The sequence below is a fragment of the Siniperca chuatsi genome, linkage group LG7 (genome assembly GCF_020085105.1).
Source record: "Siniperca chuatsi isolate FFG_IHB_CAS linkage group LG7, ASM2008510v1, whole genome shotgun sequence".
In the NCBI taxonomy this organism is placed as follows: Eukaryota; Metazoa; Chordata; class Actinopteri; order Centrarchiformes; family Sinipercidae; genus Siniperca; species Siniperca chuatsi.
The window spans coordinates 5419337-5436460 of record NC_058048.1 but is presented as its reverse complement, the minus strand read 5'-3'; the positions used below and the strand labels follow the sequence as shown (position 1 = coordinate 5436460).

General features: G+C 41.8%; 1 protein-coding gene across 2 annotated transcripts in view; it reads right to left on the bottom strand.

Moving 5' to 3' along the window:
- Positions 1-17124, bottom strand: part of smtnl (smoothelin, like) — a 44671-nt gene that overhangs the window by 8697 nt on the left and 18850 nt on the right. For both annotated transcript variants that reach the window (XM_044201868.1, XM_044201867.1), the window contains exon 3: positions 804-885. In XM_044201868.1, coding sequence (XP_044057803.1) covers positions 804-885 — 82 coding nt within the window. The remainder of the gene's footprint in view (positions 1-803; positions 886-17124) is intronic.

Below are 17124 nucleotides of genomic sequence, written 5' to 3'. Positions count from 1 at the left end.
TCCTGAATTTTTTTCCCACAGCCTATGCTTCAAATTCAAAGAGTCACACTGAATACTGGGAGCTACCCAGTATAACCACAGTCTCTGAATGGTTTAATTCCAACTTGATGCAAACGAGAAAAACTTATTCAATGACTGCAACTATCATCATCATGAGGAAAAAGCATCAGAAAAGCGTGAACTTTAAGACAGACTTTTTAAGGCAACTTCTCCAACCTCATGCATTTATAAAATTTAAATCAGCCTAAAAACGTGCTGAAGTACTCCACAAATATGAAGTTGCTCTCCTCAGTAATTTGGTATTGAACTTCCATAAGGATGGGGGAATCACAATCGACAGATTATAAAAAGAATGGTCAAGAATGGTGTAGCAGACGCTAAAATACTCTGACTTTTAGTCCCTGGTATAAGTCAAGCTCCAAAAACACTGGACCCTACTTTAATGCAACACAATAGCATCTTTTTGTTCGACCCTCCCTGCCTGAAAGTCTTTCCAAATCTATTCCTTAAGTTTGTAACACAGACTCTCTGTTAAAGATTTGTAGTCTCTGAGCCCAAGCTAACCTTACCTAACCATAAACGCTGATGACATCATCAGGGTTATTTTCTCAGACTTCACAAAGCTCCTCCAGAGCCACAGAAACATTATACAACTATTTTCACAGGCTGAGTAGTGCTCCCAATGGCTAGTAAACTGATCTTTGTATGTAAAATCAGTGGAGTCCCCTTTTAAAACCCCTTTTTCAGGGCTACTATGACTGCAAACCTTGGTGCAAGCTACAGGACAGTTGTGACGTGGTTACCTGTGGTAGCAGCGTGTCCATTCTCCAGTCCACTATGTGTTTGGGTGGGGTCCACCTCTATTGGCTCCTCTCGCTCAATACTCTGAAACACATAGAAGCATATAGTTAACAGCAACACACTAGCACCCTTCATTGCTTTTCAAGAAGCATGAAGTCATATTTGACCTTTACTGGTGACCAGTAGGAGGGCTGTTGGTGGAGTTCTTTACTTCCAAAATGGAGTACAATCTGGAAAATTAGGTTTGAAAGCCAGCAGTGTAAGCACCTGGTGAATTAATCATTGTAGTATTGATCATTTGTATTGACTGATTGCCTACAGTATTATGTTTTGCCACAATTGTACTTGTTGCCCCTGTAATCTTGTGTGAGTTCTGTTTGGATCCATTCATAAACCAATATGTTGTGTTTGGATCACAAACAGAGAGTCAGGGCATCAGGTTCTTCTGGTTTGACCAAAAAAAAGAAATCCAGATGTCCGCTGCTCATTGAGTCATTGTTGGACCATTTCACTCTTTTTAGGTTTTGGACTTTTCTCCAACATGTGGGCTTTTTTGACACGACTTCAGACAAAACAAAACAACAAATCGGCAAGGCACGACACGACTCAACGCACTTCAAAGCTGGCCGGTGTGTAGACCTCTGGTTGTTGAGAGGCACTGCAGTGTTCTGTTCTGTGTGTCTGCCTCCCCTCCTCTGATAAGACTCGAGAAGTCTTTGTTTTAAATCAAGCACCGCTGTCACTGACACGCTCAGCGATGGGAGAGCTGCCAAAATATCTCCCGTGATCTGGCAGCCTGATCGGTGAAGCGGCCGAGATCAAGTTTTAATGTCAAAATTCATCAGTAACTTGAGTTCACATTTCAATGTTTATGTGTCTCTGTCTATTTCCTGTCTCTGTGATTAGGGCAGACCTGCAGCGGAGGCTCTTTTTCCTCTCTCCAAACACAATCAGCTACATGGAAACAGCTAATCACCATCTTTAGCAGATACTTCTATCTCAAACTCTTAACCGCACGGTGCTGCTGACCCACATAGGTTGTGGGTCAAGCTGTCACTTTCCATGTGGCCCTGTCAGACAGATAGATGGAGCTTAGTGTGTTGATAGTCAGCCCCTTTGGCACAGAACAACACTACTCCGGTTAATAGTGCGGCGCTGATGGCTGTGAACGTTTTCTCAAGGTCAGTATCAAACCACATGTCACATCGAATCTGTTGGTCTAACAGACCCTGAAACAGGACTTTCAGGAGACGTAACGCACCCTCGGGCAGCCATGTTGGAGATCCTCAGCTCTTTGGCAACGAATACCTGAACAGCTGCTTGTGTTTCAAACTTGGCTGTCACATTGGAATTAAATAGACAAGGCTGATTTCTGTGCTGTGTTTGACCGAGAACATTATTTCACCACTGGTGCATCTGATGCATCAATCCTGTGTTTAGATAAAGTCAGCATGTTTGGAAGCAGAACCGAAGCATCTGGTCAGCTTGTCTCTGCTGAGGACGTGAACCATACAGAAAAACAACCTGAACCTTTCACATTTATTTGCAATCGCTCGAAAGTGAGAGAAAGTAGTAATTTAGGAAGTCTTTTCAAACAGCTGCATTGTATCCACAAGTTCCTGAGCCTTTTTAAACCTGTTCAGTCCAAGGGATGTTAGCACTATGTAGAGCTTTCATTGACTGCTAGAACTATGAAAAGTGACATGCATATAGGCCACCAGCTGTAACATACATATCAATAGACTAAACTCTTGCCTTTTGGTCACACCCTGTCATAAAAGTAAACTAGGTAAAAATAATGGCGAGGTATACAAATGTTTATTTACATATCCAGCAGACACAGAGCAACATTAGCAGTCGTGTTTTTGTCCACCTGATGAATTTATTCACTCTCCTTTTAGCTCTGTTTTGGCCTCCTTGGGGAAATAGCTGGTTCTTTAGCAGCTAAATGTTCCACTATATTTAACAGCTAGTCGCTAACTTTGTCTGCTGTTTGGTGCTGGGTAGGTAGCGTACAGTAGGTTTATCAGAGCTTATTTGCTGAAACCAGCTTCCTGTTGCTACTGGAAATGACACTGATGAGAGCGGTGAGACTGAACCAAAACAGTAAAGTTGCGGGCCCTAAAACCAAAACAATGAGCTAAAAGATGCTAAAATGCTTCTTAAAGCTGGTGAACTGCAGAGTCTGATAAAAAAAAAATTGCTTTCACCTTGTGAGTCTCTGTGTGTGTCATCATGGCAAAAGGTGGTTGTGAAGACACCTACTGTGGCAGGAACTACCACAGAGGCGGTTTTGAGTGCTCTGCCAGGTGTTTATGTGTCTGTCTGTGGACAGATTTTGTCAACGCGATAGCGTCACAACGGTGCAAGATGCAGTCACGAAACTTTACGAAACTTAGGTGTGTAGTTGAGATCAAAATGAAGGCCGAGTTCAAAGATGGGTGTGGTCCGACCCATGAGTAGTGAGTACTCATTTAATAATGTAGTAATGCCTACTGAGCACTCATGGGTCGGAATGTCAACATGTTGACGGGCATTGTGGCCGGTGTGATCCCATCGCAAGATGGTCTCTAGTTTTCTGTGGGTTGATCACTACAAGTGACCCTTTTCCCATAATACATTGCAGCCAGTAATAATTATTTGTAGATTAAAAAAATGTGGGATAGGGTTGTAAAGTGGGGGTCCCTACCCCCCTACTCTGCTACTTTGAGAGTTGACAGGAAATGAGGGGAGAAGGAGTGAGAGAGAGTCGTGCAGATAGTTTTGGTTTTAGTTGGTTTTATTTGAGATATCTGTCTCTGAGATTTCTGCCTCCAACCCAGTGCAATGGAGGTAAATACATTTTTCATTTGTGGTGCTCACAGCGTTGAAAAATTCCATTTAAAAACAAAAACAACAAAATTTCTCCCAGAAACAATGACCTGATTGCCTTTGATAATCCACAGACCTCATTGTGAACAGTTTGCATTGGATCTACTTTCTACTGGTGAAAAATTCCTAATGAAAACGGTTAACAATGTGTTCTGTGTTAGTAGTTGTTTTTGTTTTTCAGTGACGGATATCTCAAAACCCCAACAATTAAAACCAAAACTATCTGCATGGCTAGATACTAGTACAGGCAAGAGAATTTTTTTATTTTTTCATAGTTAGTGTGAATCTACCCTTTAAGAATTTAAGAAAAGAACTACAATTTCTGCCAGCAAAAATATAAAGTCTTTAGCAAGGCAGAAACCTAAACCCACTACTGTACCCCCTCCTGTCTCACACATGTAAAGAACAATATGTGGCTCTTGCTGTGAGATAGCATGCTGTGCTTACTTGAGAGAAATGGCTGGGAGTGTGTAAAAATGTGTGTGTTTGGCTGAGCTCACCATATAGGAATGCTGGTGGGGTGTGTGTGTTAAAACAAGGCAAGAAGAGCGCGTGATCGGGAGGGGGTTGTCAATTCATGGGGGGGACGACACACACACCTGGAAGGGAATGAGGGAAAAATGTGAGGAGTTCTGGAGAAAATATCATTATGTATGAAAAGGTGAGGAAGGCAGAGGGGAGCAGTTGTATATTGCATGATGGGAAATGTGGCAGAGGGATGGGGCAGTAAGGTGGAAACAGCTGGCTATCCAGCAGGAGGGAGACAAATTGCAGAATGCCTGGCTTTGGGGAGGGGAGCGGACGTCCACAGTGGGTCAGAGTCAGAGGGGGAAATATGATAGCGGAGCTGCTGAGGTTCCTGTAAACTCTCTGGTATCTCAAGGTCTTTTTTGCTGGCAGAACACACTGGTGCTCAACACTTAACATGGCACAGTACTGATGCAGGCACTCACACATATACAAACACTTTGGCACTAGAACCTCATGAGTGTGCACACAAACATCAACTGATATCTGGTGGATTTACTCTGCACTTGATGTACTGATTTATTGTTTTGAGGATTGTCACCTATTAAAACATGGATGTCAGCAAGATATTGTCTTTCATCGATCAGAAACGGCCCTGCACTGAAATCTGTTTCACCCTGCCTTAAAGTGATGTTGAACTTTGGTAGGACTGTTTCCTGGCCTTGACAAAAGTTCAAATATTATATTTCTTCTTCCCTGCTTTATCATTTTATTCATGTTCTATTTATGTGCTAAATGTGTGATTTCGAGACAATTTCATCGTGAGAGTGAATGGGAAAAAACAGCTTTATTCCCTTTTTTCTTATTCAATAAGCACAGGACCAACTGATAAAGACCATCAACAATCTTTGCTGTTATATTATTGCCAGGATGCTATCAAGTGCAATGTTCTACCAGAGGTCAATATTGCTTCTAGAAGCTGCTCCACAGCAAATATTTTTACATTGAGTTTGTGTGGATACATAAGTCTGCACCAGCAATAAAAACCTGTATAAATATACAGCTGCTCCAAAGTGACTGTGACTCAGTGTCCAGAGTTAGGCTATCTGCAGTATCAGTTTGGGAAAGCTAGTCCTAAATATCTTTATGACTACAGTTCAAAAAAGATTCCAAAATTGTCTTTATCGAGAGAATATCACATTTTACTTCCAGCTACTTTAGTGACAAGTGAGCCCGAAGACACTCTAAGTGAAATGTATTGTTTGCTCCAATACTTTTTGACTCAAGCATGAAGAATATTCCCCAGAGATATGTTCTTGGATCTCTGGAGCTGAATGTAGGAATAGGAACAGCAATGTTTGTTGGTCGGATCACCACTTTGGTCCAGCGTGAGATATCTTGACAAATATTGGATGGATTGCAATGAAGTTTGATTCAGACATTCATATTTCCACACAGGATAAGAAGTTATAACTTTTCATTTAGTGCCATCATCAGGTCAAATTTAAATTTTATAACTAATGCCATTCTCATCAGCCTCAGCTGTACTTTGTGTTTATTGGTAATTAGCAAAAGTTAGCATGCTAACACACTAGCCTAAGACGGTGACCGTAGTAAACACGCTTGTTAAAAATGTGCATGTTATCATTGTCGTTGTCGACATTATTTAGCTCTGTATCTTCGTACAGCCTCACAGAGCCACCAGCATGGCTGTGGATCTTGTTATTGGATTGATAATGGATTTGGACACTTCCAGAATTCAATTGCCAATGAAATGCTTGCTGGATAGACCACCTAAAAATGTGATCAGTAGTATTTTTGTCTCATGACAGTCCAAAAAACTACACCAAGAGTCAAAGTCTGGATGAAACCCTGTATCCTTGCAAATTAGGAATCAAATTTAAAGATAGCATCACAAACCCATATTAGTCATTACTACACTACAAGTCACGTTTCTCTTTATTGGCAGACACGTGTGTATTTGAGTGTTTGCTGCCTATAAGTAGCTAAAAGTAGGAACCATCATGACACTAAAATAGACCAAGCTGAGCTGTGTAAGGAACCCTTGATGGACGTACAGGAGGTGTGTTTACATTTAGCTTCATCCTAATTTGTCCCTGACTTCTGAAAAGTAAATCAGACAAAGTTCAAGCTTAGCTGTTTAGTCTGGGCTGCTATTAGCGGCGGTCACCCTCTTATTGCACTACATAGAAGAGGAACAACACATAAATGTGGGCACATGCAAAATCTCTCTCATAACATTCTCATAATGGAGTGACAGAAGCGTAAGCAGACAAAAGCTCCCTTTTCTTTCCTCAGGGAACAACAAATCCCTTACTCCCTGAGAGTGCGTCATCACATCATGGGGAACTATAAAATGTTTGCACGAAACGAGTGAAACAGAGTGGAATATGTGGAAAAAAAGAAGAAAATGAGGAAGGAAAAGAAGGAGTTTGATCACCCTAAATTGTTGCCATCTTTACTGGGCATCTCAGCCTGTCCTTCATGTGTAGTCACACTGAGGTCAACATTGGACAAATGTCCTGTCCCCACTGAGTCCCAGCAGACTCCGCTTAGTTGTGCAAATACAATTCTGACAATGACCACTGAAGGTAAAGATAAATCAAAACGTGTCCTAAACAGCTGTTAGCTAACTTTTCATCTGGAGTAAACTGGACTTACAAGCAATGGCAGAACCGCTACATCACCTCAAGCTCCACAACACGCCAAGAAGATGTCTGCTGATGTTTGTAGTTTACTGAAAATGTGACATGGGGCTGCCAATTGGTATTGGTAATTTATTGTAGTATAGTATTGTTTTGTTGTACTCTGTCAAGCGTTAGCTTCAAGCTAACGGCCGTACAACACATCAAATAGCGACATTTATGTTTAATATTGTGTATTTTCCCCAACAAATCAATTTTAAGTGTTTGTCCTCATACATTATGATATAATAGCCTGAATACTATAAGAGAGTGTACTGTTTCCATGCTGAAACTAGACAATTACCGCTCCTCTTCCAGTAATAACTCAGGGGAAGTTTGGACATGCAATGCTAACAAAATGTATACCAGAACATTTGCAGATGCCACAGTTTTGGCTGTCACTTTGGGACAACGCGCCCTGGAAAAGCTGTCTGTTCAAACAGGAGGTATGAGGGTGCTGGGTGAGCGCCACGTCCTGTGTTTAGTCAGAAGACATTGTTTAACTGTCAGAGGCATCTTCATCACTGACACTTTAATAAAGACTTTGTAGGGGTGGGGGTGAGGTGTGGATGGGACGGCTCAGCAGCAGGACGGTGACTATATGATGAGGGTATGTTGTGACATACAGTGACTCAGTGCCAAGTCTCAGCTTTAAATTGCTTTTAACTTTTAATAAGCTAGAGCCTATTAGTCAAATTTAGAGGTGCTGGTAGGCAAATCTTTTACCTTTGGACAAAGCCAGGTTAGCTGTTTCCCCTGTTTCCAGTCTTTATGTTAAACTAATCGCCTGCTGGCTCTAGCTTAAAGTTAAAGGTGCAGATATGAGAGTGCCATTAATCTTCTCATCTACCTCTCAGCAAGAATGCAGATAAATATATTTCCCAAAATGTCAAACTACTCTTTTAACATGAGCATGTCATGATTTATTCTACTGCAGCCCTCTTCACCCCTTCTCCTTCAGTCTAGATTTCACTGCCTGTTCACACAACATGAATGTGAGCATCCGGAAACTCCCCTAAAGTGGACCTGTTTATTAAGGTCTTTTTTTAATGAAGATTCGATTCGACTGGTGTGACTTGGGACTGGGTAACTAAAAGTCTTTCTGATACTTTTTCTTAAACCTGTGTTTTTCTTTCATGCCTCCTTCTCATAAACTGTCCTCAGTCCCTCGACCTCTGTTTACATCTCTCTCCCTCTGTTAGGGTGACATTTGAGCTTGTTGGGGCCTTTGGGTGGTGGAGGAATGGAACAATTGAGGCTGGCGACCTTTCAGTAAGTGCCAGTGTGTGTGTGTATGCGTGAGTGTGTGTGTGTGTGTGTGTGTGTGTGTGTCACACAAAGATACACTCACCATTGTGGGTTCCTAACTTTAGTACTCATTTTAATTTGCAAAGCAAATGTACTCACACAAAGACACACATGATTTCACAGTGAAGCCTTTGTTCTGATAGCAGTAACATGGCTGTATGAGAGAGGTGACAGGACAGGCTTACAGTATGCTGCACATTATGAATTATTACAAAGCTTGTAAACTGCCGTTCATCACTTCAACTACAGTACTATAGGACCTATAAAAAAGCACAGAATACAGCCGCAGTGTGAGTGTAAACGTAACAACTGTCGCGCACACACAGCTACTGTAAATATATCAGAGTGCTCCTGAGCTATCAGAGGAAACAGTTAGTGACAGAGGACTCCTGCTCTGTAATTTCCTCCCAGGAGTCTTTAGATGAATCCTCTCTGAGGAAGAAAGACACAGTCAAACCAGCTGTTCTTCAAATATGTTCACGCAGCCTGCAATTTCTCTGCTAGAAATATCGCAGGGAATACGACCTTGGCTTGAGAGTGGAAAATATGCACAGCCTTTGAACTGAGAGGATATAAAAACTTAATTGCAGGTGAGAGCCACTGTACAGGGAAAAGTTTTCTTCATAAACACAGCACCACTGAGGGCGAGTTACAGTCTCGGCCGGTGACAAGACATGACTTCACATGTGCTGCTCTGAAAACTGCATCTTAAAATCAAGCGTGCTGCTGAGGTCTGTAACAATCTGTTGCTACAATAAAAAAGGCATTACGCTCTCTGTTTATGGTGAGAGATAAAGACCAGTTTTTACCTCACTGGTGGCAGAGACTGTGGATGGTGATGTCAGTCAGTGAGTCTGTCTCTTTTGATCTAGAGCAACAACACTTACTGAACAAATTCATGCCCCAAGAAGATGAAGACTTTTTATTTTGGACATCTTTCCTGTAGTGCTACCCTGTGCCCTTTGTCTGTGAATGACTTTTTGGCAAACAAAAAACATATATGCAGTATTTGTTCATGCATAGCTCATATAACATATAAAACTTGCTCAACTGCTCCCTCTCTCCTATGAGGCTTTGCTTGTCTGTTGTTGGTTAAGTCACTGTTAAAGATTTGGAAGAATCATGGAAGAAGAACAGTATGGTTCTGGTCTCTTCCAGGCCAAGTATCTATGAGAAATAGGTCTTTCTAGCAGTGGGGAAAAGATCATTTTTCACACTTGTACTCCCTCCTCTGTAACATCTAGCCCCCACATATGGCAACAATAGAGAGTGACTCCCCTGCCTTTCTCCATCCTCCTCCTCTCCTCCTCTGTTCCTGGCAGTGAGGCAGAGGAGGGCATGACGAGGCAGGGGAGTCTGACATGCTGACCTCTGTTAGGTGAGAGGTCAAAGAACACAGACCGTCTGTATCACCGCTCCCTTCACTTCCATTCCTAAGAGCAGCTGACTACAATGGACAGATGGTGTGTGTGTGTGTGTGTGTGTGTGTGTGTGGAGAGAAACAGGTGAGAGAGCCTTCTGCTCCAGTAGGAATCTGGAGTAGGATTAGACCATTATTTTGGGGGTAATATTGGTGCTTTATCAAAATCAAATCTGGTTCCATCAGAGTTGTCCAGCCCAAATATGATGGATGTGGTGTCATTTGACTGATTAGCATTTTTAGCAAGCAGCATGGCAATGATGGTCAACTATCAGATGGATTGTCATGTCCCACTCAAGATTAATATTAATAACTTTGGTGATCCTCTGACTTTTCATCTAGCGCCCTCATCAGGTTAAATTTGTGATCTGTCCAATACTTTGGTTTGTGACCAAATACCTGCAGAACTGGTGACATTCTCATCAGCCCCAGCTGTACTTTGTGTTTAGTGCTAATTAGCAAATGTTAGCATGCTAGCACACTAAACTAAGATGGTGAACATTAACTGCTAAACATCAGCATGGTCGCATTGTCATTGTGAGTATTTAAGTCAAAGCACTGTGTCTAAGTACAGCCTCACAGAGCTGCTGGCACGGCTGTAGACTGACTCTCTCTAAAAATATGGAAATAATAATAAAATTGGAAAGACATCACAAGAGTGTGAGTAAGAAACCATTAAGTTAATGGCAATGGTCAAATGTAAAGATATCACAATCTAATTAAATAATAGTCAAAAAATAGTCTAAAACAGTCTATAAAAACTGGTCACAGCCTCATTAGTGAGACTTCACACCAAAAGTACACACACAACATCAGTCAACACGACTTCAACCAGAGAGGAACATTTTGTCTTGGAGCTGCTGTTATGTTTGTTTGGACTGAAATCCTGAAGCTGAGTCCTGATCTGAAGACTCGTGACTGAGAATCACTTCAAAGTTAGCAGACACCAGCTGGAGCGGACATCCCGATTATAACCGTCTCCATCACACAAACTACCCAGCCTGCCCACGTCATGGCCTTTATCATGTTTGTGCTTGGCCGGCAACAAAACACATAAACACAAAAGATGGAGAAACAGCATAGCCAGAAGATCTGATCACCCTGAGAGTTTAGATCCACACTTCCACAGAGGAAAGGAGAGGAGGCAAGCTTTAGCACCTTTTCATCCGGTGCTAAAATACTAAAACATTTAACTTTTTAAATTCAGGAAATTATCTTTAGGTTGAATGTATTTGGTAAGGTGAATAGTTTACTTTAGTCTGCAGGTTTATACACTTTATTCACATATTTTTACAAATATATGTATGTATATATATGTATGTATGTATGTATGTGACTACATATACTGCATATATGTAGTCACATACATACATATTTTTCATTTTTTTCTTTGCAGTGCCTTTACTTTGCACACCCTGATAAGGCTAATATTTGTTCTTTTCCCAACATTTCCACATACCATGTTTGGTTGAATTTGCCGGCTGTGTTTTATCTAAATATTAACCATGTGCTTTATTGTTATTTAATTTTCTTTTTACTTACTGTATGCTGTTACTGTAGCTATAATGGCCCCGTTTCCCTGCAGGGCTCCTGATAGTTTCATCTTGTCGTGAAAACATCGACTCTCTCTGTGCAACAGGCCGTCTGTTCACCTCCAACACTCCGTCATCTAACCTCTGGAGAGTTTACGTTTTTTAGTTCATCCTCCCTGAGATTGACAGTCAGATAGATTAACTCTGGGTCATGGTCCTACTTCTCCTGAGCCCAAAGAGGCAGTTATATGTGGGTCACCCTCCTGTGGTGGCAGACTTAATGTCTGACAAAACCTGAAAACTGCAGGGACCCCTGCTCCCTCACACATGACCCCGCACGGTGTCTCCCAACCTCTAAAACCAGTTTTCCTTAGTGCCTTCTGGGCATTATTCCAAAACACTGGATCTGAGTGCAGCTAAATGAAATTGTAAAGTATTCCCATTAGTGGACTGAGCTGACGTAGCTAAAGAGGCAACCTTAAAATTTACCTCTGCAGTTGACTTCCAGTACGGCTTACTGGTGCCAGAGGGCAGCGAGGGCGAGCTCTCCCAGCGGCCACTCAGTTATTAACCTGTTTCCACAGAGATGATGACGGGAACACCGCCTATTGTCTGGAAGTCATTAAGAGAGCCAGGGGTAGCCAGGGAGTGGCCGCATACCTCTGTTAAACCCCCCGCATGTACACACACACACACACACACACACACACACACACACACACACACACACACACACACACACTTGCACTTGCTCTCTCTTCAGCTGTGCCCTGTTTTCAGTTTTCTTTCTTTCTTCTATATCAGTCTAAATCTATTTTAACTTCTTGCTAATAGCATGTCTTTATCAGAATAAGTATTTCCAAACCAGCGTTGAAAATGGCCCTGATAAGCAGTTTGCATTAACAAACCACTCATGCATATTAATAACAGAGATATATAGACCAACAACAGTGTAGAGATGATTTTGAAATGACATTTGGTGAAATGATAAATCAATCTCTGACAGGTTTTTAAATTGAAATTATAATTCAAAAGCCAGTTCATATTTTTGGCATTTTAGTAAACATTGTATATGCCCGTGCAAGTGTGTGTTTGAAACTCTGTCTTGCTCATGGCTGTATTAATAGCCGCAAAAGGGGGGGTTGGTGCCAGGAATCCAGCCTTAAAATGCAGCCGAGCTCTGAGTGGGCGATTGGGGGAGGGGGAAAAGGGTGAGGAAGGGGCCACAGAGGCAGGGAGGAGTATATGGATGGATGGATGGGTGCTGGTAGACTTTGTGTACACACAGAGAGCAGCAGTTGTACGTCACAGTATCAGAGACAGTCAGAGCTGGCTCAGCCTGGGGAGTCTCCACAGACACTGTGTAACTGTCTTTGTCATGGAGATTAACAGCGCAACACTACACTCTCTACTCTGCAGTGTAACCCTTCATCCAGTGGAGCTCACACACGCAATCAAACACACCCTCACTCATTCAATTATCTGTGAAATTGATCTGCTGGATCTAGACTCACACATAAAACACAAACATGTCTTTTTTTCCCTTTATCTTTGCCAGTGAAAGGTTATAGACAAAAAAGACATATTTGAAAATTAAGTCATGAAACAAAGCAAATTCATGTAAATTTATCTGAGAGTCAGTATGAAGCAAATAAATGACTTATTTTCATTCAAACAATAAAAGAAGCTACAATGAAGCATTGAAACATTTCTATTATGCTGCATGACGAGGCATAATATTAATGCATAATATAATTGGTTGGATGCCTTCCATGTAAAGCATCTTACTAAACAATTCCTACTTTTTAGTACACCACATTCCCAATGGTACTACTGGAGCATAGTGTTAGTTCAGGCACAGCTCGGAAGTTGCGCTTGCATTGGCTGATCAGATGCTTCAGTCATGCTTCACCATCACCGGCTCACTCCTGTGTGACTGCCAGCTGACCAGTAACGTCCAATCATATTCATGCGCTGCCATTATAACCTGTTTACTCTGCTGATACAGTTCATTCCTGCAATACCAACAGCTGCCGTGTGTGTAGGCTCAGAGGTTAGCTGACGTGCACCTCCTCAAAAATGTAACTACACGTTGGCGCTATGGCGGCTACGGAGCTACCACGTGGGGAGCGCAAGAACTGCGCTGCTTGTATTTTCTCCTACAAGTTTTGGACGCCGGTGGAGATTGTTGATGGTGAATATAACATTAAGGAAGTTGGAGAAAGGGTCAGTGTTCTTCTCCTTTTCAGTAACACACATTTAGCAAAGCCATCTCCACTGCAAACCTTCTGCTCACAGCGACCCCCGCTCTCTATCACTGTGAATGAAACAACATAAATACGACGACGGCATGGAATCGTCTCATATTAAGTAATGGAAATAGTAAATAAATAAGTAAATCAAATGATGTAAACACACTTCCTGTGGGGAATATAATTAAAACACAATATGGCCCCATCACGTATGATACACCCGTTTGCATTGTAGTGATGCTATCAACGAGTGAAATCCGAACTACACTGTAGGTATCTTCCACAGGGCTCCTGTCAACCCATTTGCATCAGGCATGAATACGGCTTAAGTTAGTGCCAAGTTCTACGATGCAATTACTGTAATAGGAAGTTAACACTGCAGCAGACAACTCAGCAGACAACACCATGACATAATATTTTAAAAAGCTAAAAAAAATCTGCTTTACTTCTACTCAGACAAGAGAACAGCATCTCTTAATACGGACTAAGACAACACCAGCTAGCCGCTGCATCACATCACACAATGCAGGAAAATGACCTTGGCCAAATATGGTGTGTGTGTGTATACCTCCACATGTACACAACAAGCATGTGTGTGCATACACTGCAGCAAGCACAGAATACATAATATTGTGGTTTCACCTTTTCCATGACTTAATGCTAAAGGAGGGTCTGTGCATGTAAAACGTGTGCACCAGCAGCCAGTAATCACAGTGTAATTCACTTTGGACTGGGATCGGTACATTTAGTACAATCTATCCATCAGACTATTCTCAGACTGTGACTAAACTAAAACACTGCAGTGGTCTGCTGCTCGTGTGTGTGTGTGTGTGTGTGTGTGTGTGTGTGTGTGTGTGCAGATAAGAAACAGATAGCATCATGGTTGAGTTGTGTAATTTTAGTGGGAGATGGAGCTAATGGGTGAACAGGGAGGGATGGAGGGAGTCAGGGAGGAGTGCACCAGCTCACATACACACATATCACCATTCACATGACTTGCTGGTGCCTGAATAAATCAGACCATCAAACGGCAGCTTAAATGTTTAATAATTCGACAAATGAAACAAACATGATTCCAGTTTTGAACATAAATATACGATTACTGTCAAATTACTTTTCATAGTTTGGTATAATTGCAGGGTGGAGACAATGGGTAGCTTCTGTCTCGCAGCAGTGGTGTTGTGAGTACAGATGTTTCTGAAAAAATTAAAACCACATTTCCCATAAAATCATGTTGCTTCCTGCAAGAATCTACTGAAAGTGATTTAGCCTTTCATTCCTTCCACTGTCAGACACCGCCAACCAAAACTTGTGCTCAGTTTGTACCACACTGTTGACAGTATGGAAAAACTCAAAATGTGCATGGTAACGATTTACTGATGTTGAATTGCTGCATGTAACACCTTTCAGTGGAAACTTGTGTGCATAACATATGATGCAAGTGCTGTATTGAGCCATAAATCAAGCGCACCCACTGTCTCTGTGCATTGATGGAGAACAGTAGATAACCTTTGGACCTGACTGTGCTAATATGATCTGTTCATCTGCTAATGAACACACACACACACACACACACACACACACACACACATACACACACACAGTGCTAGAGGAATGTACTGTGTCTAATGCTCTGCAGTAGTGGAGTCTTGAGTGGTACAGGTGTAGTTTGGGAAGGTATTTGTGGGTAAGAAGTTAAATGACATCACTATGACATTTTACAGCTGTTCTCGTGGGCTGAGTAGAAACCATAATGAATAAACTGAAACGTATATGTAAAATCCATGGAGTGCCCCTTTAACTGAAGATCCTCTTACTAGCTTTTTTTCGGGAGCTTTCAACCATGTGAGTGTCACTGTCTCCATCTATATATGACCACCTATTATCTGACCACATTTCCATACTTAGGTCACGTGATGAGCCATCTCCATGACAACTGAAGAGGTTCTATCCGCTGATGAAGACAGTGACATGTGGTTGAAAGCCCTGAAAAAGCTAGTCAAACTATGCCAAAGCCAAGAAGATTTTCAAACTAAACTTTAATGAATCAAAACTGATCAAACTTAAAAATGTCTCATATATTATGATCTATTTACTATAAATAAAAATTTGCTTAAGGGAGATAAGAGTGCGGGTGAGAGATGGAGAAGAGACGAGGAATGAGTGAAAGAATGTCAGAGAGGAGGAAGAGAGGAGGGTCGACTCTGTAATCCTTCCACAGTCAATGTATTCCCAATGAGGCACAAGCGTCCACACAATGGCCCATTGAGTTGGCTGCTTTGGCACTGTAATTGGCAACAGCGGTGTTTTCTGCTGAGATATGTGTGTGTGTGTGTGTGTGTGTGTGTGATGTGGAGGGGGGTGAAGGGGAAAAAAGAGGAGGAAGAGGAGACAAGAGGTTTAGGTCTTTGTCCTAATCCTAATCTTGACTAATTCCAGTTGCCCAGAACCATTAGAGGATAGAAAAGAGCCACACAGCTGCCTCTTACAAACCTCAAAAACCTTCCAGATGGAAACACACACACACAGCTGGGTTTCTATTCAAGTATTTTTATGCGAATTCCAATGTACTGAATCAGAAAAGTGGAACAGAGGTGGCAAGCTATGACAAAATGTCTCAAATATTGCAAAACATTAATCATGTTAACAAGATTTTTGTCAATTAAGGTAGCATGAGAGAGAAAAAATACAAATGTAAGCCTACACATACAGTATATTTCAACTCAGCTGATGAAAAGACAGGCAGATCAGAAAACAGAAAGTAAGTGTAATTCATACAGATACAGGTGTGTTTTTCGATATGAACGAGATCGTGCTGACATGCTGCAGGTGTGTTTTGGAGGTCTGTGTGTATGTGCGTGCAGGTGTGTTCTCTTGTGATGACTTGGCAGGTCACAGTGAAGGTGCACAGTAACAGCTGGAGAGCAGGCTGGAAGACGGACGCGCCTATACACATCTCTCTGGCACAGATAGCTTCAGCTGGGATTCGAGCCGTTAAGAATGCCTGCAGTGTTCTGATGTGTGTGTGTGTGTGTGTGTAACTGTTGGTGTATCCTGTCAATCAGGCCTGTTTGAACAGCCAACTGAACTTTATGCACTGTATCTTCCTCACGTCTATCTCTGACAGACGGGTGAGGATGTGGCAGGAAGAGCGAGCTGCAATTATGATTCAAACAGCCGTGTGTCGAGATCTGACTATGTGGACAAAAAAAAAAAAAAATCCCATGAAGCTAATTGCCATGATCTGAGCAGAGAAGCAGCATACGCACAGTGAACCTTTGTGCACTAACACATTATTTCAGAGAATTTTCTGCATCTCATGTTTGATCTGATCTGCAGTGGTGTGTTTGGCTGACAGCGGGGGATCTCCCACAGCAGAGACACACAGAAACAAAGGTGCCCTTGTGTTGTTTAGCTCTGACCACAGGATTTCACAGAAGATAACATTCCTCTGTTGTATCCACTGCATAGCTTGGTAATTACAGATACAGGACTAACAGCTATTTGCATAATGTGCGCATGTGTTTTTAACATTTTTTTGTGAGTCTTGTCCGTATCTGTATGACGCGCATATATCGTACCTTGCAAGAATTTTGATAATGAATAGATGCTGGTACATAACGCTGAAAACCTGAACATAGTATACAGAGCTGAACATCTTTGGTTTCACTGTTTACTCTAGGTAATAAATATAACACTACATACAACTGGTTATTATCTACTGCTGACTGACACACACTGGTGGTACAAGCTACATTCAGTTCACG